Genomic DNA, 26250 nt, shown 5'->3' with positions numbered 1-26250 from the left:
TCCCGCCGCCCCTCATCATCATCATCATCATCATCCTCATCATCACCGGGGCCGCCGGTTCTCCCGGAGCCCCGCGATGCTCCGCCGCCGCCTGCCCCTGCTCGGGCCCGGGCTGCTGCTGCTGCAGGTACCGGGGGGGCTCCGGGACCACCGGGACCATTGGGGGGGGCTCCGGGACCACCGGGACCATTGGGGGCGGCTCCGGGACCACCGGGACCACCGGGACGGTGCGCGGTTACCGGGCAGGGGCGGAAATTGAGGGGGGGTCGTGCATTACTGGGGGGTGCAGGAGAAATCCGGGGGGTCCCGGCGAGGAGGGGTCGTGGAGATTTTTGGGGGGGTGCCGTGCATTGGGGGGGTCGTGCAGTTATTGGGGGTGTAGGATAAATCCAGAGGGTCCTGGCGATGGGGGGGGCGTGGAGATTTTTGGGGGGGTCGTGCAGATTTAGGGGTCCCGGTTTGGGGGGGGGCTGTGGCAGTCACGGAAAGAACGGAGGTTTGGGGGGGGGGGGGTCAAGCGTGACTTGGGGGGTGCAGGAGAAATCCGGGGGGTCCTGGCCAAGGGGTTCGTGCAGGTTTTTGGGGGGGGGGGTCGTGCATTGAGGGGGGGCTGTGGCAGTCACGGAATGAGCGGAGATTTGGGGGGGGGGGGGTCCAGCAGACACTGAAGGGGGGGGGTGAATGTGAGAGTTTTATGGGGGGGGGTCCTGCACCCCCCTCCCCTCACCCCAAGCTGGAGGGGGACGCGGGGCTGTCCCGGAGTTGTGGTGTCGGGGGCGGGGGGGGGTCCCATGGGGGTGAAGCCCCCCCAGTTTTGTTTTCCTGCCCCCCCCCCCCCATTGCAGAGCGCGGGAGGCGCCGTCTGGCAGGTGTAGGATGGGGGGGGCAGCGAGACGGAGCCTGGGGGCGGCCACGGATTTGGGGGGGTCGGAGCCGCTGCCCCCCCTGCCCGAGGGGGCTCTGGGGACCCCTTGTCCCGCACCCCGCACCTGCAGCACACCTGGGAATGGGGGGGGGGGAGCAGAGGGACCCCCCCCCCACGGTGCTGGGGACCCCATGCAGGATTTGGGGGGGGGGGGGGTCCCCAACTGTTCTGTGTGCGAACCCCAAAATCACCTGCGGAGGTGACGCCTCATCCCCGTCCCGACTCCTGCACGGATTTGGGGGGGTGGGGGGCACCTCACCCAGAGCCCCCCAACCATGGGGAGAACTCACGGGGGTCCGTGGGGTGGGGTAGGGGGGGGTTTGGGGGACCCCCCCCCCCTCTTTTGCTGCTCGGTGGGAGCTGAGGAGCGGCTGCAGCCGCAGAGACCCCGACACCCCCCCCCCCCTCAGCGATGTCCCCCCCGTCCCCAATTGTGTCCCCCCCACATCCTGGAATGGGGGGGGGGGGGCTGTGATGGTCAGGAGTGGAGGGGAGGGGTGTGTGAGGGGCGGGGGTCGCGCTCATCCCCCAGCAGATCAGATCAGATTTCCTGACGCTCCATTTTTTTATTTTTTTTTTTTTTTACTTTCCGTGTTTCATGAATAAAATCAAACGAGTCAATTCCCTCTCGGGAATTGGATGCACATCAGGGACCGACCCCCCCCCCCCCCTCTCTCCCTCACCCTCCTCCTCCTCTCTGCACCACGCGACCCCCCCCCAAGGCAAAGCCTCCTGTAACTTGTCCGTCTGTCCGTCTGTCCGTCTGTCCGTCTGTCTGTCCCTCAGGGGGGGGCGGGACGTGTGCCCGAGTGCGGGGGCGGCTCGGCGTGACCCCCCCCACCCTCCTCCTCCTCCTCCTTTCCCCGTGTCCATCCATTGCGGAGCATCTGTCGGTGCTGGAGCCGCTTCAAGATAAATGGGTTTGTTTTGATCAAATCCGGAGCGGGGCGCTGCCCTGGCCCCCCCCCCCACCCCATCCGGCCCCTGCCCCACCCACACGAGCAGCGGTGCTGGGGGGGGGGGGGGCGGCTCCAATTTGGGGAGGGGGGCACGGATGTGGCTCGGGGCATGGGGTGGGCGTGAGGGGCGCAGGAAGCTCCAGGGAGAGGCTCTGACCCATTTGGGGTGAGGGTCCAGGACCCCCCTGACCCGTTTAGGGTGAGGGTCCAGGATCCCCTGACCCGTTTGGGGTGGGGGTCCAGGACCCCCCTGACCCGCTTGGGGTGAGGGTCCAGGACCCCCTGACCCGTTTGGGGTGGGGGTCCAGGACCCTCCTGACCCGTTTGGGGTGGGGGTCCAGGACCCCCCTGACCCGTTTAGGGTGAGGGTCCAGGACCCCCTGACCCGTTTGGGGTGAGGGTCCAGGACCCCCTGACCCGTTTGGGGTGAGGGTCCAGGACCCCCCTGACCCGCTTGGGGTGAGGGTCCAGGACCCCCTGACCCGTTTGGGGTGAGGGTCCAGGACCCCCCTGACCCGTTTGGGGTGCGGGGGCCGGGGTGTGCCCAGCCCGGTGCCCACCGAGTGCCAGGGAGGGGCACCGGAGCCATTCGTGCCCTGCTGCTCTTCGGGACTCTTGGGGAGAAACTTTGCCGGGGTCTTTTGGGGGTCAGGAGGGAATTGGGTGGGTGGGGGGACCCCAGGGTGTGGGGACCCCCGAGGTGTGGGACCCCCGAGGTGTGGGACCCCAAAGGTGTGGAACCCCAGGATGTGGGGACCCCCAGGATGTGGGGACCCCTGTGCAGAGACCCCCGGTGTGGGGACCCCCGAGTTGTGGGACCCCCAGGATGTGGAGACCCTCAGGGTGTGGGGGAGACCCCCCAGGTGTGTGAGACCCTCAGAGTGTGGGACCCCAGGGTATGAGACCCCCAAGGTGTGGGACCCCAAAAGTGTGGGACCCCCGAGGTGTGGGACCCCCAGGATGTGGAGACCCTCAGGGTGTGGGGGAGACCCCCAGGGTGTGGGGGAGACCCCCCAGGTGTGTGGGACCCTCAGAGTGTGAGACCCCCGAGGTGAAACCCCTGAAGTGTGGGGACCCCCGAGGTGTGAGACCCCTGGGGTTTGGGACTCAGCCTGTGGGGACCCCAATGTGGGACCCCGAATGTGGGACCCCCGAAATGTGGGACCCCCGAGGTTTGGGACTCCCAGCCTGTGGAGACCCCAGGGTGTGGGGACCCCCGAGCTGTGAGACCCCCGAGCTGTGAGACCCCCGTGGTGTGGGGACCCCCGGGATGTCACCCCCGTGCCCTGGCTTTGCTGGCAGTGCCACCTGGGTGCCATTGGCATTTTGGGCTCGACCCAAAACTGGACGGACGAACCTCCCCATCCCACTGCTCCCACTCTGGGGGTCCCCCCCGGGCCCCCCACCCTTGCTGGCAGAGGCACGACCCCCCCTCTGATCGCCCCCTCCCTCCCCAGCCTTATTTCCATCCATTCCGTTCTTTTCTATTCATACAAAATTCAATTTTGGGCTCCCTCGGGGTGGAGCCGAGGGGTTCAGCCCCCCCAGGACCCCCAGGACCCCCAGGACCCTGGGCTCGTTCTCTGAGCAGCCCCCGGTGCCACCCTGGGTGCCCCTGGCATGGGGTGACCCCCCCCGGGCCTGGGCAGGACCCGGCGGAGGAGGAATTGGGCAAGATCGGGCAGGATCGGGCAAAACGGGCGGGATTGAGGCGCGGCGGGCTGGCTGAGCGCCTCGGCAGGACGGACACGGCCATGTCCGTCTGTCCTTCCTCACCCCGCTCCGTGCCGGGATGGGCCTGGCCACACCCCGTGCCTCAGTTTCCCTCTGTCAACACCTGAGCCTTGCTGGCAGCTTTTCCCTTCCCGGATTAACCCTTTGCAGGCAGATCCGGCTGGCTGAGAAGCACCTGAGCGTTGCTGGCAGCTTTTCCCCTTCCCGGATTAACCCTTTGCAGGCCAATCCTGCCTCGCTCTGCCGTGTGGGTGGCCTGCGATGCCAAACTCATCCACTTTGTCCCTTGCTGTCGCCCCGGAGGTGCCTCCTGGGCTGCCGACAGATGGTTTCGCTCTCGGCAGCTGCTGCCAGCCCGTTCCGCACAAGGACACCCCAATTCCGCCTCCCCAGCTCCCGGTTTTGGGGAGAATTCACCCGAAATTCGGGCTCGGAGGTGTGCAGCACGTTTGGGGTCAGAGGAGGGAGGATGTGGGGTTTGTGTGGGGTCGGGGGGTGCCTGGGGGTGCTGAGCTCTGGGTGCTGGCTGAACCCCCGGTGCCCCCGGGGCCGGGATGGGCTCCGGGCATGTCCTGGTACCGGGATGGGCTCCGGGCATCCCCCGGGGCCGGGATGGGCCCCGTGAATCCCCCGTTACCGGGATGGGCTCTGTGAATGCCCCGGGGCCGGGATGGGCTCCGTGAATGCCCCGGGGCCGGGATGGGCCCAGTGCATCCTCAGGGGCCGTTCCTGTGCATCCACCAGGCCGGGATGGGCTCGGTACCTCCCCCGGGGCCGGGATGGGCCCAGTGCATCCTCAGGGGCCGTTCCTGTGCATCCACCAGGCCGGGATGGGCTCGGTACCTCCCCCGGGGCCGGGATGGGCCCAGTGCATCCCCCGGGGCCGGGATGGGCCCCGTGAATCCCCCGGGGCCGGGATGGGCTCTTGGCAACCCCCGGGGCCGGGATGGGCTCCGTGAATCAACCAGTAGCGGGATGGGCTCCGTGAATGCCCCGGGGCCGGGATGGGCTCCGTGCATGCCCATAAGGCCGGGATGGGCCCCGTGAATCCCCCAGTGCCCCCGGTACTGGGATGGGCTCCGTGCATCCCCCGGTAACAAGATGGGCCCCGTGCACTGCCCGGTACTGGGATGGGCCCCGTGCATCCCCCAGGGCCGTTCCTGTGCCCACCAGGCCGGGATGGGCTCTGTGCACCCCCCGGTATCAGGATGGGCCCCGTGCATCCCCATAAGGCCGGGATGGGCCCCGTGCACCCCCCGGTGCCCACAAGGCTGGGATGGGCCCCATGCAGCCCCCGGTACCAGGATGGGCCCTGTGCATCCCCCAGTGCCCTCGGTACTGGGATGGGCTCTGTGCAACCCCCAGGGTCGGGATGGGCCCCATGCACCCCCCGGTACCGGGATAGGCCCTGTGCACCCCCCGGTGCCCACAAGGCCAGGATGGGCCCTGTGCACCCCTCGGTACCAGGATGGGCCCCGTGCACCCCCCGGTACCGGGATAGGCCCCATGCACCCCCCGGTACCGGGATGGGCCCCACGCATGTCCCAGTACCGGGATAGGCCCCGTGCACCCCCCGGTACCGGGATGGGCCCAATGCATGTCCCAGTACCAGGATGGGCCCCGTGCACCCCTCAGTACCAGGATGGGCCCCACGCATGTCCCAGTACCAGGATGGGCCCCGTGCACTCCCCGGTACCGGGATGGGCCCCACGCATGTCCCAGTACCAGGATGGGCCCCGTGCACCCCTCGGTACCGGGATGGGCCCCACGCATGTCCCAGTACCAGGATGGGCCCCATGCACCCCTCGGTACCGGGATGGGCCCCATGCATGTCCCAGTACCAGGATGGGCCCCGTGCACCCCCCAGTGCCCTTGGTGCCGGGATGGGCTCCATGCATGCCCATAAGGCCGGGATGGGCCCCGTGCACCCCCCGGTATCAGGATGGGCCCCGTGCACTCCCCGTACCGGGATGGGCCCCGTGCATGCCCATAAGGCTGGGATGGGCCCCGTGCACCTCTCGGTACCAGGATGGGCCCCGTGCACCCCCCAGTACCGGGATGGGCCCCGCGCACCCCCCAGTACCAGGATGGGCCCCATGCACCCCCCGGTACCGGGATGGGCCCCATGCATGTCCCAGTACCAGGATGGGCCCCGTGCACCCCTCGGTACTGGGATGGGCCCCACTCATGTCCCAGTACCAGGATGGGCCCCATGCACCCCCCGGTACCGGGATGGGCCCCATGCATGTCCCAGTACCAGGATGGGCCCCGTGCACCCCCCGGTGCCGTTCCTGCAGCTCCCCGAGCCGGGGCCGCCGTTGCGGCGGGTGCCGTGTGTGCTCAGCATGGCTGAGCTAATCTATCGCCAAACAAACACACAGTGTTATTCCGAAAGAAGGTTTCCAAGCGACTCATTTCCCTTTTTTTAATAACTCTTCCCTCTGGTGCCCTTTGCACCCCAAGCTGGGAGATTCAATAAGGCTGGAGCCTGGAGCGTGGCTGGCGCAGCCTCGGCGAGGGGGGGGAGCAGCGGCTGGGGAAGGGGGGGGCACCCCTGGGTGCCCCCCAGCCAGAGCCACCCACCCCTGCTCTCCCCGGTGCCGATCTGGTCCGCTTTTATTGCTTTTCCCTATTTTTAATTGCCATTTTTCCTCTGGGGATTGGCAGAGGTGGCCAGGATGGGGAGGAGGAGGGGGGGACAGCACAGCTGAGCCCCCACCGCTAATCATCACACCCTTGCCAATTAACACTCCCTCATTAATGACTTTGCCCGCCCTTTCTGCATCCTCTCAAGGAGCCCCCGCAGCCGGTGACCCCAAAGTGGGGGTGACACCGAGCTGAGCCCCCCCCAGCCCCCAGCCTGGCCCAGCTCCAGCCTCGCCGCGGTGCCTGGCTCAGCTTTGGAGGTAAATGGCCCAGGAAAGATGAAGCTTCCTCTGCCGCCGCTTGGATTGCTGCTGAAGGAATAATCACATCCCTGGGCCCCCCTCCCTCCCCTCCCTCCCCTCACCGCTTTTTTTTTTTTTCCCTGTTGCAAAAGGAAAGTCATTGTGGAGGAACAGAGCAGGGAATCCATCCCAAATCAATACTAAACCAATCCCAAATTAGTCCCAAATCAATCCCGAATCAATCCCAAATCAATCCTAAATCAATCCCAAATCAATTCCAAATCAATCCTAAATCAGTCCCTAATCAATCACAAATCAATTCCAAATCAAACCCAAATCAGTCCCAAATCAGTCCTGAATCAATCCTGAATGAATCCCGAATCAGTCCCAAATCAATCCCAAATCAATTCCAAATAATCTCAAATCAATCCCAAATCAATTCCAAATCAATCCCAAGTAATCCCAAATCAATCCCAAATCAATGCCAACTCAATTCCAAATCAACCCCAAATAAATTCCAAATCAACCCCAAATCAATCCCAAATCAGTCCTGAATCAATCCTGAATGAATCCTGAATTAGTCTCAAATCAATCCCAAATCAATTCCAAATAAACCCCAAACCAACCCCAAACCAACCCCAAATCAATTCTAAATCATCCCAAATCAATCCCCAAAAAATCCCAGATCAATCCCAAATCAACCCCAAATCAGTCCCAAATCAATCCCAAATCAATTCTAAATCATCCCAAATCAGTCCCAAATCAATCCCAAATAACCCCAAATCAACCCCAAATCAATCCCAGATCCCCTGTGCCACCCAGGCTTGGTGTCACACCGGGGGTGCCCCTCTCATTGTCCCCATTGTCCCCTCGGGGTGGTAACCAGCCCCTGGCTGAGGTGGGTCATGGTCCTTGTGACCCCAAAGGGTCCCCAGTGCTCCTGGTGGGGTTTCTTGAAGGGTTTTAATCAAAGTTTGATGTGGGGTGAAAACGGGGCTGAATTCAGCTCTGAGGGGCACCAGGAGGGTGCCAGGGGGGTGCCAGGGGGGTCTCGGGGGGGTCCTGGTGTCACCCAGCACCTGGCTGAGGTGGGTCATGGTCCTTGTGACCCCAAAGGGTCCCCAGTGCTCCTGAGGGGTCTCTTGGAGGGTTTTAATCCAAATCCACTGTGGGGTGAAAATGGGGCTGAATCCAGACCTGGAGGGCATCAGGGGGATGCCAGGGGGTGCCAGGGGGTGCCAGGGGGGATCAGGGACACTCTGTGCCCTGCTCCACCTGGCTGGGATGGGTCACGCTCCTTGTGACCCCAAAGGGTCCCCAGTGCTCCTGGTGGGGTTTCTTGAAGGGTTTTAATCAAAGTTTGCTGTGGGGTGAAAACGGGGCTGAATTCAGCTCTGAGGGGCACCAGGAAGGTCCCAGAGGGTGCCAGGGGGGTCTCGGGGGGGTCCTGGTGGCTGCCAGCACCTGGCTGAGGTGGGTCATGGTCCTTGTGACCCCAGAGGGTCCCCAGTGCTCCTGAGGGGTCTCTTGGAGGGTTTTAATCCAAATCCACTGTGGGGTGAAAATGGGGCTGAATCCAAACCTGGGGGGCACCAGGGGGATGCCAGGGGGTGCCAGGGAGGTCTCAGGGGGGTCCCAGGTGGGTCCTGGTGGCACCCAGCACCTGGCTGAGGTGGGTCATGGTCCTTGTGACCCCAAAGGGTCCCCAGTGCTCCTGGTGGGGTTTCTTGAAGGGTTTTAATCAAAGTTTGCTGTGGGGTGAAAACGGGGCTGAATTCAGCTCTGAGGGGCACCAGGAAGGTCCCAGAGGGTGCCAGGGGGGTCTTGGGGGGGTCCTGGTGTCACCCAGCACCTGGCTGAGGTGGGTCATGGTCCTTGTGACCCCAAAGGGTCCCCAGTGCTCCTGGTGGGGTTTCTTGGAGGGTTTTAATCAAATCTGGGGTGAAAACGGGGCTGAATCCAACCCTGAGGGGCATCAGGGGGGTGCCAGGGGGTGCAGGGACACTCTGTGCCCTGCTCCTGGTGGCCGCCAGCCCCTGCTCACTCCTTGTGGCCCCTCAATGCTCCTGAGGGCTTCTCTTGGAGGGTTTTAATCTAAATCCACCGTGGGGTGAAAATGGGGCTGAAAATCCAAACCTGGGGGGCACCAGGAGGGCACCAGGGGGCACCCAGCACCTGGCTGAGGTGGGTCAGGGTCCTTGTGACCCCAAAGGGTCCCCAGTGCTCCTGGGGGGGTTTCTTGAAGGGTCTCTTGGAGGGTTTTAGTCAAAGTTTGATGTGGGGTGAAAACGGTGCTGAATCCAACCCTGGGGGTCCCAGGGGGGCACCAAGGGGGTCCTGGTGGCACCCAGCACCTGGCTGAGGTGGGTCATGGTCCTTGTGACCCCCCCAGCACTCCTGAGGGGTCTCCTGGAGGGTTTTAATCAAAATTCATCTTGTTCTGCTGGAGGGAAATTGTTCTGCTGTGGGGTGAAAACGGGGCTGAAAATCCAACCCTGGGGGTCCCAGGGGGGTCTCAGGGGGGTCCTGGTGGCACCCAGCCCCTGGCTGAGGTGGGTCATGGTCCTTATGACCCCCCAGGAGTCAATCCAACCCTCTTGGAGGGTTTTAATCAAAATTTACTTTGGGGACTTTGCTGGTGCCCCCCGATTCCTGTGGGGGACAGATCCCAGCTGGCACTGGGGACGTCAGGAGGGTCTGCAGGTGACACCCAGGGGACAACCTGGCATTTCCCCCCCCCCCCTGGTGACCTTCTCAGTGGCCCTGCCTCATCCAGGGAGGTTGTGGGGGGGCTGGGATTGGGATTTATGATCCCTCCTGATACGATCTTATAAAATTTCCCGGGCACACTGGAAATTACATTTCCATAGCTCGGGAGCAGCGATCTCTGCGAGCGCCAATACCTGCCACTTTTATGGCTACATTTATTGCAATAATAAAGTGGAACGCTGAGGGAAGGGCTGGGGGGTGCCTGGGGGGGGAGCAGGAGGTGGGGGATGAGTTGCTGAGGGTTTGGGGTGCCCCGATTTTGGGGGGATTTGGGTGAAGCTGCTGCGTCCGTGCTGAAGAGCTGGGAGAGACGTAGAGGGATCTGGTTCTGCTTGGGGGAAACTGAGGCAGGAGCATCCTGGGGCCCATCCCTGGTGCTGGGGATGTGGGAATGAGGTGGAACCCATCCCTGCTGGCTGTTTGTCCCCACCCCATGCCCATGAGCTCCCTGTGTCCCCCCATATTTTGGGGGTATTCAAGTGAAGCTGCTGCGTCTCTGCTGAAGAGCTGGGAGAGAGGTAGAGAAATCTTGTTCTGCTTGGGGGAAACTGAGGCAGGAGCATCCTGTGGGGACATCCCTGGTGCTGGAGATGTGGAACCCATCCCTGCTGGCTGTTTGTCCCCACACCATGAGCTCCCTGTGTCCCCCATATTTTGGGGGATTTGGGTGAAGCTGCTGCGTCTCTGCTGAAGAGCTGGGAGAGGGGTAGAGGGATCTGGTTCTGCTTGGGGGAAACTGAGGCAGGAGCATCCTGGGGGCCACCCCTGGTGCTGGAGATGTGGAACCCATCCCTGCTGGCTGTTTGTCCCCACCCCATACCCATGAGCTCCCTGTGTCCCCCATATTTTGGGGGGATTTGGGTGAAGCTGCTGCGTCTCTGCTGTCATCATGGAGGAGGGGTAGAGGGATCTTGTTCTGCTGGAGGGAAACTGAGGCAGGAGCATCCTGGGGCCCATCCCTGGTGCTGGGGATGTGGGAGGGATGTGGGACCTGCCTGTTTGTCCCCACACCATCCCCATGAGCTCCCTGTGTCCCCCCGATTTTGGGGGATTTGGGTGAAGCTGCTGCGTCTCTGCTGAAGAGCTGGGAGAGGCGTAGAGGGATCTGGTTCTGCTTGGGGGAAACTGAGGCAGGAGCATCCTGTGGGGCCATCCCTGGTGCTGGGGATGTGGGAATGACGTGGAACCCATCCCTGCTGGCTGCATTTCCTCCTCCCCACCCCATCCCTTTGAGCTGCCCCTGTCCCCACGTCCTCCTCTGGGGGGTGGCCATGCAGACCCCCTCACTCCCCAGGGACCCCCACAAGGAGCTGGGCGCCCCCAAATTCAACCAGAGCTGTTCCAGGCCTGTTGTTGAGCTCAGGGAGCTGCTGGGTGACAGCCACCCAGCGTCCCCGTCCCCTGCCACCCCCGTGTCCCCTCTGTGCTGGCTGCTGCCCCCCTCCCACACCCCCTCTCCCCCTCCCTCTCCGTTTATCTCCTGTTTTCCCATTCATTCCCTTTTCTCCTCCAGCCCAATGAGTCACACAAGCCCCGAATCCTTTGCCTGCCGCCGTCTCCTCCCTTCTATTATATTTTTTTCCTTTGCTCTTAACAGCACTTTTCCCTTTTTCACCCGTGGGGGGAGAAACTCGGCTTGTACATTTATTTATTTTATTTTTTTTTTCCCCAGCTCCTACCTCACCGCGAAGCCCTTAAAAGTAATAAATAAATAAAACAAACGGCTGAGGAAAAGAAAAGGCAGGAAACGAGTGACAGGGAAAAGGAACCGAAACGAAAAAAAAAGAAGGAGGAGGGAGAGAAAAAAAAAAGTCCTACTCTGGCTATGAAATATTTATTAGCCAGCGCGTGCCGAGCCCGTTAATAAAGCTCCAACATTTGCATATTTTTTATTTTTTGCTGTCAGCGAGGAGCAAGGTGAATGTTTGGGGAGTGAGGGCGCAGCTGATCCAAAGCTGATCCCCCCTGGCCCCCCTGAGGGTCCTGGTTCTGCTCCAGGTGACACCGGGGCTTGGGCACGAGGCTGTCACCGGGAGGGGGACCCCAGCACGGGGCTGGAAGGACCCCGGGGTGGATTTGGTTGGAGTTTGGTTGGATTTGGTGGGTTTGGTTGGATTTGGGTGGATTTGGTTGGATTTGGTGGATTTGGTAGGTTTGGTGGATTTGGTTGGATTTGGTTGGATTTGGTGAATTTGGTGAATTTGGTGGGTTTGGTGGGTTTGTTTGGGTTTGGTTGGATTTGGTTGGATTTGGTTGGAGTTGGTGGATTTGGTTGTATTTGGGTGGATTTAGTGGGTTTGGTTTGATTTGGTGGGTTTGGTTGGATTTGGTGGATTTGGTTGGATTTGGTGACTTTGGTTGTATTTGGGTGGCTTTGGTGAATTTGGTTGTATTTGGGTGGATTTGGTGGATTTGGTGGATCTGGTGGGTTTGGTGAATTTGGTAGGTTTGGTGGACTTGGTGGGTTTGTTTGGGTTTGGTTGGATTTGGTTGGATTTGGTTGTATTTGGGTGGATTTAGTGGGTTTGGTTGGATTGGGTGGATTTGGTTGGATTTGGGTGGAGTTGGTTGTATTTGGGTGAATTTGGTGGGTTTGGTTGGATTTGGGTGGATTTGCTGAATTTGAGTGAATTTGGTGGGTTTGGTGAATTTGGTGAATTTGGTGGGTTTGGTGAATTTGGTGGGTTTGGTTGGAGTTGGTTGGATTTGGGTAGCTTTGGTGAATTTGGTTGTATTTGGGTGATTTGGTGGGTTTGGTGGATCTGGTGGGTTTGGTGAATTTGGTTGTATTTGGGTGGATTTGGTGGGTTTGGTGAATTTGGTGGGTTTGGTGGGTTTGGTGGGTTTGGTTGTATTTGGTGGATTTGGGTGGATTTGGTGGGTTTGGTTGTATTTGGGTGAATTTGGTGGGTTTGGTTGGATTGGGTGGATTTGGGTGGATTTGGTGGGTTTGGTTGTATTTGGGTGAATTTGGTGGGTTTGGTTGGATTGGGTGGATTTGGTTGGATTTGGTGGATTTGGTGGATTTGGTGAATTTGGTGAATTTGGTGGATTTGGTGAATTTGGTGGATTTTGCTTTGCTGAGCTCATCCAGACTCCTCTGGCTGAGGAGGTGCTGGTGTCAGATTCACCTGTCCTGGTGCTGGGGGTGCCCATCCCAATATTGGGGTGCCCATCCTGGTGTTCAGGGTGCCCATCCCAATATTGGGGTGTCCATCCTGGTGTTCAGGGTGCCCATCCCAATATTGGGGTGCCCATCCTGGTGTTCAGGGTGCCCATCCCAATACTGGGGTACCCCTTCTCTGTGCTGGAGTTGCCTATTCTGGATTTGGGGTGCCCATTCTGGTTCTGGGGTGCCCATTCTGGTGCAGGGGTGCCTATCTTGGTGTTCAGGGTGCCCATCCCAATACTGGGGTACCCCTTCTCTGTGCTGGGGTTGCCTATTCTGGTATTTGGGGTGCCCATCCTGGTATTTGGGGTGCCCATCCTGGTATTTGGGGTGCCCATCCTGATGTTTGGGATGCCTGGCCAATGTTAGGGGTTCCCATCCCAATATTGGGGTGTCCCTTCTCTGTGTGTGTCACCATGTGCATGTCACTGTGTGTGTGTCACCGTGCATGTCACCATGTGTGTGTCACTACACGTGTGTCACTGCGTGTGTACACACGAGAGGTCTCTGAAGCCAGGGTGTGGAATTTGGGGTTCATTGCAAAGGGCCAAGTGCAGGGAGCTGCTGGAGCTGCCAGGCACAGCTGGAGCAGGACTGAGAGGAGAGAGAGGGGGAGAGAGGATGAGAGGGTGAGAGAGTAAGAGAGTAAAAAGTTAAGAGAGTAAAAGGGTAAGAGAGGTAAGAGCATGAGGTTCCTGTTACAACACAATAAATCTTCCTCTGTGCTGAATATTCTAATTCTCACTCACCAATCTAGTACAAGATACAAATCCTACAGCATTTGCACACAGCCTGTAAGAATCATTACATTACCATACTGTGTTACATTTTAAACCCTACAAACTCCTCTTTGGGCCCCCTCTGCCAAGCCTAAAAACTCCTCTTTGGAAACCCTAAAACCTCCTCTTTGGAGGAGTTTTAAACCCTACAAACTCCTCTTTGGGCCCCTCTGCCAAGCCAGCAGGGTCTGCTCTGCCCCTTGGAGCTCTCTGCAAGCAGAGGGTGCTGTTCCATCAAAAGGGGATCACCTTCAGCAGTCACACCATTGCTTTCCAGCTGTTCAGTGACTGAGGGATCTCAAAACTTGCTTTCATTTCAATCTCTCTTATAGTTTCCATATTCTCAAAATCAATCATATTTATAAGGCTTTCCTGTTTCATCTCCTTCAACATCCTCACCTGTCTGTCTGTGTGTCTGTCCGTCCTGGCTCACCTAAACTTGCTTTCATTTCAATCTCTCTTATAGTTTCCATATTCTCACAATCTTTTGCCAGACAATCATATTTACAAGGCTTTCCTGTTTCATCTCCCCCAACACTTCACCTGTCTGTCTGTCTGTCTGACCCCCCTGGCTCACCTAAACTTGCTTTCCTTTCAATCTCAATATAGTTTCCATTGTAAGTCTATTGTCCATTATCTCCCCTATCATCCTCACCTGTCTGTCTGTGTGTCTGTCTGTCTGTCTGTGATCCCCCTCCGGTTGCTTTCATTTCAATCTCACTTATAATTTCCATATTCTCAAAAATCTTTTGCCAGACAATCATATTTACGAGTCTTTCCTGTTTCATCTCCCCTGTCTGTCTGTGTGTCTGTCTGTCTGTCTGTGACCCTCCCTGGCTCACCTAAACTTGCTTTCACTTCAATCTCGGTTAGCATTTCCATATTCTCAAAATCTTTTGCCAGACAATCTTATTTATGAGGCTTTCCTGTTTCATCTCCCCCATCATCCTCACCTGTCTGTCTGTCTGTGTGTCTGTGTGTCTGTCTGTGTGTCTGTCTGTGTGTCTGTCCATCCTGGCTCACCTAAACTTGCTGTCATTTCAATCTCGTTTATCATTCCCATATTCTCCAAATCTTTTGCCAGGCTTTCCTATTTATAAATTTTTCCTGTTTCATCTCCCCCAACACTCCACCTGTCCGTCCGTCCGTCTGTCCGTCCGTGACCACCCTGCCTCACCTAACCTCGCTTTCCTTCCAATCTCTCTTATCATTTCCATAATCTCACAAACCTTTTGCCCGACAATCCTACATTTCAGTCCCTCCTGTTTCATCTCCCCCATCATCCTCACCCTCCCGGCCACGCCTGGGCTCGCCGGGCGGCTCCCGCAGCCCCGCGGAGCCGCAGCAGCAGCGGGAGATGAATGGGAGCTGTCAGAGGCACCTTGTTTGCTGCTAACCTTTGGAAATGCCACGGCGCCCCGGGCCGAGGCTGCCGGGGGGAGCGGCCCCGCGGGAATTGTCGCTCTGCACCTCCAATTAATCTCCTGGTGCTAACGAAGGCGGCGGGGTGACAGGGGAGAGGATGGGATGAGCCCGCGGCCGTGGGGAGAGAGGGAGAACCACGAGAAGGGGAGAGGGGGAGGATGACAGGGGATGGGGACAGGGAATGGGGAAAGGGGATGGGGACAGGGTGGGGACAGAGGTAGGGACAGCATGGGGACAGGGTGGGGACAGGGGATGGGGACAAGGGATGGGGACAAGGGATGGGGATGGGGACAGGAATGGGGACAGGGGATGGGGACAGGGTGGGGGACAGGGGTAGGGACAGCATGGGGACAGGAATGGGGACAGGGGATGGGGACAAGGGATGGGGATGGGGATGGGGACAGGGATGGGGACAGGGGATGGGGATGGGGACAGGGGTAGGGACAGCATGGGGACAAGGGATGGGGACGGGGATGCGGACAGGGGATGGGGGCAGGGGATGGGGACAGGATGGGGACAGGGGATGGGGACAGGGTGGGAAAGAGGATGGGGACAGGGTGGAGACAGGGATAGGGACAGCATGGGGACAGGGATGGGGACAGGGTGGGAAAGACGATGGGGACGGGATGGGGACAGGGTGGGTACAGGGTGGGGACAGGGGTAGGGACAGGATGGGGACAGGATGGGAAAGAGGATGGGGACAGAGTGGTGGTAATAATAGGGACAGGGTAGGGACCGAAACAGGTTGGCGGGTATTAATGGGGACAGGGTGGGGACAGTGTGATGGGGACAGGGATGGGGACAGGGTAATAGTAATGGGGACATGATGGTGGTAATAATGAGGACAGGGATGGGGACAGGGTGGGAAAGGGGATGGGGACAAGATGGGGACAGGGTAATGGTAATAATGGGGACAGGGTGATGGTATTAATGGGGACAGGATGGGAAAGGAGATGGGGACAGGGATGGGGACAGGGTGATGGTAATAATGGGGACAGGGTGATGGTATTAATGGGGACAGGATGGGAAAGGAGATGGGGACAGGGATGGGGACAGGGTGATGGTAATAATGGGGACAGAGTGGTGGCAAAAATGGGGACAGGGTGGTGGTGGGACAGGGACAGGTTGGTGGCATGAATGGGGACAGGCTGGTGGGATTAATGGGGGCAATGTGGTGGTAATAATGGGGACAGACTGGTGGTAGGGATAGGGACAGGGTGGTGGCAATAATGGGGACAGGCTGATGGTATGAATGGGAACAGGATGGTGACATTGCTGGGGACAGGGTGGTGGTATTAAGGGGGACAGGATGGTGGTAGGGACAGGAACACACTGATGGCATTAATGGGGACAGGGTGGTGGCATTAATGGGCACAAGGTGGTGGTAATAACGGGGACAGGGTGGTGGCATTAATGGGGACAAGGTGGTGGCATTAATGGGGACAGAGTGGTGGTATTAAGGGGGACAGGATGGTGGCATTAAGGGGGACAGAATGGTGGTAGGGACAGGAACACGCTGATGGCATTATTGGGGACAGGGTGGTGGCATTAATGGGCACAAGGTAGTGGTAATAACGGGGACAGGGTGGTGGCATTAATGGGGACAAGGTAGTGGTAATAACGGGGACAGGGTGGTGCTAGGAGCAGAACCAGGCTGATGGTGGGCATGGAGACAGACTGGCCATGGGGACAGGCACAGGCTGGCTGCAGGAATGGAAACAGGCTGGCAACAGAGATGGGGACAAGGCTGGCGCAGGGACAGGCAGTGCTGGTGGCAATGAGGCCTTTGTGGTGCTCTGCTCCCCCCAGCGCTGCTGGGGCTGCTCTGCCATCGCTCCCAGCCCCTGTCTCGGGGTGCTGCAGCTCATCCCAACCCCCAGCAGCCCATCCGAGCCCCCCTGTGTCCCCCTTGCTGCTCCCCTCCCCTCCACCAAGGTGACCGAGGCTCTCGGGGGAGCGGCTTGGCCCCGGCAGCAAATGGGATGTGAGCGGCCGTCAGCGCCGGGCCTGCCGGACCAAATTGATGCCGAAGGCACCGAGAGCCTTCCCCGGGCCCTCCGCAGCTGCTGCCGGCCCTGCCCGCATCCCCTGGGCTGCCACACGGGGCCTGCGGGCACGCGGGGCTGGAGAGCAGCCGAGCATGGATTGGTGCTGGGGGTGAGGATGAGGATGAGAGGGGGTGAGGATGAGGAGGGGGGTGAGGATGAGAAGGGGGTGAGGAGGGGGTGAGGATGAGGATGGGGAGTGAGGATGAGGAGGGGGCAAGGACGGGGGGTGAGGATGAGGATGAGAGGGGGTGAGGATGAGGAGGGGGTGAGGATGAGGATGAGGAGGGGGTGAGGATGAGGAGAGGGATGAGGATGAGGAGAGGGGTGAGAAGGGGGTGAGGATGAGGGGTGAGGATGAGGAGGGGGCAAGGATGGGGGTGAGGATGAGAAGGGGGGTGAGGAGGGGGGTGAGGATGAGGATGAGCAGGGGGTGAAGATGAGGATAAGGATGAGGATGAGGATGAGGATGAGCAGAAGGTGAGGATGAGGATGAAGATGAGGATGAGGATGAAGATAAGGATGAGGATGAGGATGAGGATGAGGATGAGGATGAGGATGAGGATGAAGATGAGGATGAGCAGGGGGTGAGGATGAGGGTGAGGATAAGGATGAGCAGAGGATGAGGATGAGGATAAGGATGAGGATGAGCAGGGGGTGAGGATGAGGATGAGGATGAGGATGAGCAGAGGGTGAGGATGAGGAGGGGGTGAGGATGAGGATGAGGAGGGGGGTGAGGATGAGGATGAGGATGAGCAGAGGATGAAGATGAGGATGAGGATGAGCAGGGGCAGTGCAGGTGCAGCCGTGCGTGTGACAGTGAATGGCAGCATCCCAGGTGACCCCTGCGGCAGCAGAGCCGCTCACTGGGCAATGCTGAGAACAGAGCGGGAGGGGCCGGCACTGAGACCCCCCCAGGCACGTCCAGGAGGGTCGGGGACACTGGGGACAGGGATGGGGACAGGGGATGGGGACAGGGACAGGGATGGGGATGGGGACAGGGAAGGGGGCAGGGGATGGGGATGGGGATGGGGACAGGGATGGGGGCAGGCGTGTCCAGGAGTTTCAGGGGCACTGAGATCCCCCCAAGGCGCGTCCAGGAGGTTCGGGGGCACTGGGGACAGGGATGGGGACAGGGGAATGGGGACAGGAATGGGGAAAGGGATGGGGACAGGGAAGGGGACAGGGATGGGGACAGGGATGGGGACAGGCGTGTCCAGGAGGTTCAGGGGCACTGAGATCCCCCCCAGCCGTGTCCAGGCGGTTCCGGGGCACGTCTGCCCCCCGCCAGGAGGCACCGAGCAGGAGCACGAACACGAATATGATGAATATTTAAGGCGAGGTGTTGGGCACCTGCCCTGAATGCCGACAGGGGGGTGACCTTGGCTCCCCCGAAGCCTCCCCGTTCGTGCTGATCCCCGCAGGCTCCGAGCGCCCCCAGCCCCCCAGGGCTGGGCGGGGGCTGCGGGGGTCGCCCCGCGCTGCCGGTGCCGCAATCGATGGCTCCCGGCTGCAGCGCTGCTCTGCAATTCCCTTTCATCCATCCCGCAGCAGCTCCTGGGGAGGGCCTGGGGGGATTGGGGGGATGCCAAGCTGGCCCCGAGCCCGCAGGGGTTGGGGCGCCGCTGTTACTGCAGGGATGGGGGGGGTTTGGTCTGTCCGTGCCACCCCCCAGCCCCTGGCGCTGTCGCACAGCGAGTGTCTGTCTGTCTGTCCGTCTGTCCGTCTGTCTGTCCGTCTGTCCGTCTGTCTGTCTGTGCCCCCGTGCTGCCGCTGCCTGCCCATCCCTGTCCCTCCCTGTCCCTTCCTGTCCATCCCTATCCCCATCCCTGCCCTTCCCTGTCCCTTCCTGTCCCATCCCTGTCCCATCCCTGTCCCATCCCTGTCCCTCCCTGTCCCTCCCTGTCCCTCCCTGTCCCCTCCCTGTCCCTTTTCTCTCCCATCCCTGTCCCCTCCCTGTCCCTCCCTGTCCCCTCCCTGTCCCTTTTCTCTCCCATCCCTGTCCCTTCCCTGTCCCTCCCTGTCCCTCCCTGTCCCATCCCTGTCCCTCCCTGTCCCTCCCTGTCCCATCCCTGTCCCATCCCTGTCCCTTTTCTCTCCCATCCCTGCCCTTCCCTGTCCCTTCCTGTCCCATCCCTTTTCCATCCCTGTCCCTCCCTGTCCCCATCCCTGTCCCATCCCTTTCCCATCCCTGTCCCTCCCTGTCCCTCCCTGTCCCATCCCTGTCCCATCCCTGTCCCTTCCCTGTCCCTTTTCTCTCCCATCCCTGCCCTTCCCTGTCCCTCCCTGTCCCATCCCTGTCCCCATCCCTGTCCCTCCCTGTCCCATCCCTGTCCCATCCCTGTCCCTCCCTGTCCCTTCCCATCCATTCCCATCTCAGCCTCTTCCAACCCAACCCCATCACCCCCCCCTTCCCTCACGCCGCACGGACGGGATTGAAAAGGGAAACTGAGGCAGGGGAGGAAGGGCAGAGGCACCTGCGGCACTGCCGGGGACCGGCCTTGGCTGCCAGCCCTGGCTGAGATGGAAATTCAGCTCAGAAACCTCCAGAAACCCTTCCCGGAGGTGGGGGCTCGGCAGGATGAGCTGCCGTGCCCGATCCCCCTGGGCTGCAGCCCCCAGACCCTCGCTGTGGGTGTGTGGGAGGATTTGGGGGGCTCCCAGTGGGGTGTGAGGGGTCCCGGGGGCAGAGATGGGGTGCAGAGCCCGCCCCTCTCAGCTTGGAGGGTGCCCCCTCTCGCTCTGCCCTCGTTCTTTCCCCATCCCGGTCCTGGCCCTCCCTCTCCGGCTGGCGAGGGCGCCCGGCTTTGAAGCTGCGTTGAAAAATAGATAAGGGAGAAATGAGCGGCGAGCTGGGAGAGAGCCGGGGGCAGCGGGGGTGCGGGGATGGGGGGCCGGGAATGGGGGGGCAGGATGGGGGTGTGGGAATGAGGGTGAGGGGATGGGGGTGCAGGGATGGGGGTGAAGGGATGGGGGTGAGGGGATGGGGGGGGAGCGGGGGTGCGGGGATGGGGGTGCGGGAATGGGGGGGCAGGATGGGGGTGAAGGGATGGGGGTGAGGGGATGGGGGTGAAGGGATGGGGGTGCAGGATGGGGGTGAGGGGATGGGGGTGAGAGGATGGGGGTGTGGGAATGAGGGTGAGGGGATGGGGGTGCGGAGATGGGGGGGCAGGGATGGGGGGGCAGGGATGGGGGTGAGGGGATGGGGGTGAGGGAATGGGGGTGCAGGGATGGGGGTGAGGGGATGGGGGGGGAGCGGGGGTGCAGGAATGGGGGTGCGGGAATGGGGGGGCAGGATGGGGGTGAGGGGATGGGGGTGAGGGATGGGGGTGAAGGGATGGGGGTGCAGGATGGGGGTGCGGGAATGGGGGTGCGGGGAAGGGGGTGAGGGAGGGGATGGGGGTGAAGGGTGGGAGTGCGGGAATGGGGTGCGGGGATGGGGGGGGCAGGATGGGGGTGAAGGGATGGGGGTGCAGGATGGGGGGGCAGGGATGGGGGTGCGGGAATGGGGGTGCGGGAATGGGGGGGCAGGGATAGGGGTGGGGGAATGGGGATGCGGGAATGGGGGTGAAGGGATGGGGGTGCGGGAATGGGGGTGCGGGTTAGGGTTAATAAAATATTTTCTTTTATACATTAATATTTTATTTTTCTAAAATTAATATTTTTATGACGTTCTTTTAATTCTATTTATTTTTCTTATCTTTAAAATCGATATTAAAACCAATATTTTGATATTATATAATATTTTATATAATATTTTATATTATAAAATTTAATTTTATTGAGAGCCATCCTATGGGCTGAGCGATGCCAGCATCACCCCCAGCCGTGTCAGGAGCCATTCCCTGAGCCTGCCTCGATTTCCCACATCCCCCCCGCCCCCCCCCAGCCCCTCCAGCTGCTGCCTCCGCTCATCTCCCCCTCCCCACTCCCCCTCCGGGGCTCCAGGTGACCCCGGGCAGCTCAGGGTGACAGTGATTGACGAGCCCGGGGCTGCCGCAGCAGCTGGCAGGGCAGGAGGGCACGGCGGGCACCCCGCGAGGATGAGGATGGGGGCGCGGGGGTGAGGGACAGGGTGGGGTCCCAGGTTGGGGCTGGCAGCTGGATCTGCTCGGGGGGGGGAGCTCGGGGAGGGGATGGGGGGGGCTCAGCCCAGCTGGTGCAGGAGGGAGGAGGAGGAGGGAGGAGCAGGGAGAGGATGAGGAGGGTGCGGGAAGGAGGATGAGGAAGGGGCTGTAGGTAGGAGAATGAGGAGGATGCAGGAAAGAGGATGAGGAGGGTGCAGGTGGGAGGATGAGGAGGGAAGAGTAGGAAGAGGATGAGGAGGGTGCAGGTGGGAGGATGAGGAGGGAGGAAGTGGGAGAGGATGAGGAGGGCGCAGGTGAGAGGATGAGGAGAGAGGAGCAGGGGAAGGAGGATGAGGAGAGTGCAGGCAGAGGGGTGAGGAGGGAGGAGTAGGTAGGAGGATGAGGAGGATGCAGGAAAGAGGATGAGGAAGGGGCTGTAGGTAGGAGGATGAGGAGGGTGCAGGCAGAGGGGTGAGCAGGAGAATGAGGAGGGTTCAGGTGCATGAGCAGGTGCATGCAGGAGGATGAGGAGGGAGGGGTAGGTAGAGGATGAGGAGGGTGCAGGTGGAGGGATGAGAGTGGTGCAGGAAGGAGGATGAGGAGGGTGCAGGTAGAGGGATGAGAGTGGTGCAGGAAAGAGGATGAGGAGGGTGCAGGAAGGAGGATGAGCAGGGTTCATGCAGGAGGATGAGGAAGGTGCAGGCAGAGGGACAAGGACGGTTCAGGTGGGAGAATGAGGAGGGGGCTGTAGGTAAGAGGATGAGGAGGGTTCAGGTGGAAAGATGAGGAAGGAGGAGTAGGTAAGAGGATGAGGAGGATGCAGGAAAGAGGATGAGGAGGGTGCAGAAGGGAGGAGGAGGAAGGAGGAGTACGTAGAGGATGAGGAGGGTGCAGGCAGAGGGATGAGAAGGGTGCAGGAAGGAGGATGAGCAGGGTTCATGCAGGAGGATGAGGAGGGAGCAGGCAGAGGGGTGAGGAGGGTTCAGGTGAGACGATGAGGAGGGAGAAGTAGGCAGGAGGATGAGGAGGGTGCAGGAGAGGATGAGGAGGGTGCAGACAGAAGGATGAGGAAGGTGCAGACAGAGGGATGAGGAAGGGGCTGTAGGTAGAGGATGAGGAAGGTGCAGACAGAAGGATGAGGAAGGGGCTGGAGAGGATGAGGCTGTAGAGGATGAGGAAGGTGCAGACAGAAGGACGAGGAGGGTTCAGGTGGGAGGATGAGGAAGGGGCTGTAGGCAGAGGATGAGGAGGGTGCAGACAGAGGGATGAGGAAGGGGCTGTAGGCAGAGGATGAGGAAGGTGCAGACAGAGGGATGAGGAAGGTGCAGACAGAAGGATGAGGAAGGGGCTGTAGGTAGGATGATGAGGAAGGTGCAGACAGAAGGATGAGGAAGGTGCAGACAGAAGGATGAGGAAGGGGCTGTAGGCAGAGGATGAGGAAGGTGCAGACAGAAGGATGAGGAAGGGGCTGTAGGTAGGATGATGAGGAAGGTGCAGACAGAGGGATGAGGAAGGCCACGAGCACAGCTCACACGCTCTCCCCTCTCCCCAGACCGTGTGCGCCGGCGGCCACATCCCCAAAGCCTTGGGCTACCTGGAGATGGGCGCCTCGGGCCTCCTCAAGGACGTCCCCTACGGCGCCCTGAACCCCCCGGCGCTCAACCCCGGGCGCCTGATCCCGGCAGAGCCGCCCAGGGTGGGCGCGGGCACCGCGGCGGGCGCCTCCCACAGCCCCTGGCGCTGGCAGAAGAACCAAACGTCCCTGGAAGCGCCGAAGCCCCGCGGGCACCGCAAGCCCAGCCTCAAATCCAGCCGCGCCAAGAAGATTTTCGGCTGGGGCGACTTCTACTTCAACATCAAAACGCTCAAATTCAGCCTCCTGGTGACGGGCAAGATCGTCGACCACATCAACGGCACCTTCAGCGTCTACTTCCGACACAACTCCTCCAGCTTGGGCAACGTCTCCGTCAGCATCGTGCCGCCCTCCAAGGCCGTGGGCTTCGAGGTGGTGGTGCCGGCGCTGCTGGGCCCGGCTCCGCGTGCCCAGCAGAGCACCCTGCCCGAGGGGCGCCCGGCCAAGGCGCTCAACTGCCACGTGGAGTACGAGAAAACCAACAGGGCCAGGAAGAACAAGCCGTGCCTCTACGACCCCTCCAAGGTTTGCTTCACCGAGCACACGCAGAGCCACGCGGCCTGGCTCTGCTCCAAGCCCTTCAAGGTCATCTGCATCTTCATCTCCTTCCTCAGCATCGACTACAAGCTGGTGCAGAAGGTCTGTCCCGACTACAACTTCCAGCAGGATAATCCCTACTTTGGCTGATGGCAGGAGGGGTTTGGTGGCACTTTGGTGTCACTTCGGGGTCCCTGTCACTGCCACAGGAGCCTCCTCTTCATCACTGTGACCTTCAAGGTCATCGGCATCTTCATCTCCTTCCTCAGCATTGATGGTGCAGAAGGTCCTGACTACAACTTCCAGCAAGAGAATCCCCATTTTCAGGAAGAAAATCCCAATTTTCAGAAAGAAAATCCCCATTTTGGCTGATGGGAGCAGGACAGGAGGGGTTTGGTGGCACCCACAGGAGCCTCCTCTTCCTCACTCTGACCTTCAAGGTCATCGGCATCTTCATCTCCTTCCTCAGCATCGATGGTGCAGAAGGTCCCAACTACAACTTCCAGCAAGAGAATCCCCATTTTCAGCAGGAAAATCCCCATTTTGGCTGATGGCAGGAGGGGTTTGGTGGCACTTTGGTGTCACTTCGGGGTCCCTGTCACTGCCACAGGAGCCTCCTCTTCATCACTGTGACCTTCAAGGTCATCGGCATCTTCATCTCCTTCCTCAGCATTGACTACAAGCTGGTGCAGAAGGTCCCGACTACAACTTCCAGCAAGAAAATCCCCATTTTCAGCAGAAAATCCCCATTTTGGCTGATGGCAGTGGGACAGGAGGGGTTTGGTGGCACCCACAGGAGCCTCCTCTTCATCACTGTGACCTTCAAGGTCATCGGCATCTTCATCTCCTTCCTCAGCATCGACTACAAGCTGGTGCAGAAGGTCCCAACTACAACTTCCAGCAAGAGAATCCCCGTTTTCAGCAAGAAAATCCCCATTTTGGATGATGGAAGTGGGGCAGGGGACAGGGGGGATTTGGTGGTGCCCACAGGAGCCTCCTCTTCCTCACTGTGACCTTCAAGGTCATCAGCATCTTCATCTCCTTCCTCAGCATCGACTACAAGCTGGTGCAGAAGGTCTGTCCCGACTACAACTTCCAGGAGGAAAATCCCCATTTTCAGCAGGAAAATCCCCATTTTCAGCAGGAAAATCCCAATTTTCAGCAGGAAAATCCCCATTTTGGCTGATGGCAGCGGGACAGGGGGATAAGGGGGGTTCTGGTGGCATTTGGGGGTCCCTGTCACCCCCACAGGAGCCTCCTCTTCATCACTCCATGCTGGCTTGTGGGACAGGCGGTGCTGGGGCTCCTGGACCCCACCCAATGCTGTCCCAACATTGGGGTTCAGTTGGGGCTGCACCCCAAAATTACATCCCACCCCTGCAGCATCACGGGGTACAGGCAGTTCTGGGGGTCCCATCCATCCCTCAGCCCCCCATTTTGGGGTACAGGCAGTTCTGGGGGTCCCACCCATCCCTCAGCCCCCCATTTTGGGGTACAGGCAGTTCTGGGGGTCCCACCCGTCCCTCAGCCCCCCATTTTGGGGTACAGGCAGTTCTGGGGGTCCCATCCATCCCTTAGCCCCCCATTTTGGGGTACAGGCAGTTCTGGGGGTCCCACCCATCCCCTGAGACCCATAACTGGGGTACACCTGTTCTGGGGGTCCCCCATTGAGACCCCATCACTGCAGCCCCCCATTTTGGGGTACACCTTTTTTTTGGGGTCCCCCATTGAGACCCATAACTGGGTACACCTGTTTTGGGGTCCCTTCCACCCCCTGAGACCCCATCATTGGGGTACACCCGTTTTTGGGGTCCCCTATTGAGACCCATTCCTGCAGGCCCCCATTTTGGGGTACACCTTTTTTTTGGGGGTCACCTCCACCCCCTGAGACCCCATCATTGGGGTACACCTGTTTTTGGGGTCCCCCATTGAGACCCCATCATTGGGGTACACCCGTTTTTGGGGGTCCCAGCCCCCTCCTCCACTGACACCCCATCACTGCAGCACTGGGAATCCCGAACCCCCAAAACCCCTTGAGACCCCCCCCAACCCCCCCAAAACTCCACCCCTGCCCCTCCCCATTGGGTACAACTGGTGCTGGGGGTCCCGACCCCCCCTCCCCACCCACCGAGACCCCTCCCCATCCATCGAGACCCTTCCCCACCCATCGAGACCCCTCCCCACCCATCCAGACCCTTCCCCAACCCATCGAGACCCCTCCCATCCATCCAGACCCCTCCCCATCCACCGAGACCCCTCCCCAACCCATCGAGACCCCTCCCCATTCACCGAGACCCCTCCCCACCCATCGAGACCCCTCCCCATCCATCCAGACCCTTCCCCATCCATCGAGACCCCTCCCCATTCACCGAGACCCCTCCCCATCCATTGAGACCCCTCCCCACCCATTGAGACCCCTCCCCATTCACCGAGACCCTTCCCCACCCATCCAGACCCCTCCCCACCCATCCAGACCCCTCCCCATTCACCGAGACCCCTCCCCACCCATCGAGACCCCTCCCCATCCACCGAGACCCCTCCCCATCCACCGAGACCCCTCCCACCCCATCGAGACCCTTCCCCACCCATCCAGACCCCTCCCCACCCATCCAGACCCTTCCCCACCCCATTGAGACCCTCCCCACCCATCGAGACCCCTCCCCATCCACCGAGACCCCTCCCCACCCATCGAGACCCCTCCCCATCCACCGAGACCCCTCCCCACCCATCCAGACCCCTCCCCAACCCATCCAGACCCTTCCCCATTCACCGAGACCCCTCCTCACCCTACCGAGACCCTTCCCCACCCCATCGAGACCCCTCCCCATCCATCGAGACCCCTCCCCATTCACCGAGACCCTTCCCCACCACATCGAGACCCCTCCCCACCCCATTGAGACCCCTCCCCACCCATCCAGACCCTTCCCCACCCATCCAGACTCCTCCCCACCCACCGAGACCCCTCCCCACCCATCGAGACCCCTCCCCACCCAATCGAGACCCCCCCCAAATGCAGCTGGGGGGGGGGGGGTGTCCATGCAGGACCCCCAATATTGGGGGGGCACTGAGGGGGCGATGCCAACTCTGGGTTTGGCACAATGGGGGCACATTTGGGTGCTTTTTTTGGGGGGGGGTCTCAGCCCTCCTGCCCCCTCCTCTCGGGGGGGGGGGGGGGAGGGGCTTCTTCTGCATCTTTTTGGGGTTTTTTTGTTGTTTTTTTTTTTGTAAAGAAAATGAAAATGGAAAAAAAAAAAAAAGTGGAAAATAAAGGAAAAAAAAAAAAGCCTGGGAAAAATCCAAAGGATTTTGTTGGTCCCGCC

General features: G+C 60.3%; 1 protein-coding gene across 9 annotated transcripts; it reads left to right on the top strand.

The window, feature by feature from the left end:
- NXPH4 (neurexophilin 4) lies at positions 1-24964 on the top strand. Of its 9 annotated transcripts, XR_011684108.1 has the most exons (4): positions 1-127; positions 22313-23109; positions 23340-23407; positions 23601-23616. XR_011684108.1 is itself a non-coding variant. In XM_071456153.1 (3 exons), the coding sequence occupies exons 1-2, from the start codon at positions 77-79 to the stop codon at positions 23078-23080; spliced, it is 819 nt and encodes a 272-aa protein (XP_071312254.1). In that variant the 5' UTR covers positions 1-76; the 3' UTR covers positions 23081-23109; positions 23340-24964. The 9 variants fall into 9 exon arrangements, 3 of the variants coding, with proteins under 3 accessions (XP_071312254.1, XP_071312253.1, XP_071312252.1); XR_011684107.1 differs by having other exon boundaries at positions 22313-23370; positions 23572-24964; XR_011684106.1 differs by lacking the exon at positions 23601-23616 and adding an exon at positions 23981-24964 and having other exon boundaries at positions 22313-23407.
- Positions 24965-26250: the final 1286 nt, after the last annotated feature.

The sequence above is a fragment of the Agelaius tricolor genome, unplaced genomic scaffold (assembly GCF_023055355.1).
Source record: "Agelaius tricolor isolate 1412-34295 unplaced genomic scaffold, bAgeTri1.0.p SCAF_55, whole genome shotgun sequence".
Classification (NCBI taxonomy): domain Eukaryota; kingdom Metazoa; phylum Chordata; class Aves; order Passeriformes; family Icteridae; genus Agelaius; species Agelaius tricolor.
Note: the sequence above shows the minus strand (reverse complement) of the source record. Positions and strands in the feature narration are given on the sequence as shown.

What these genes read in the sequence shown, in the direction of transcription:
- NXPH4 (XM_071456153.1), top strand. Translation starts at nt 77, where the DNA reads ATGCTCCGCCGCCGCCTGCCCCTGCTCGGGCCCGGGCTGCTGCTGCTG. An exon ending in CCGGGCTGCTGCTGCTGCAG is followed by an intron (nt 128 to 22,312) that starts GTACCGGGGGGG and finishes CCCTCTCCCCAG; the next exon opens with ACCGTGTGCGCCGGCGGCCA.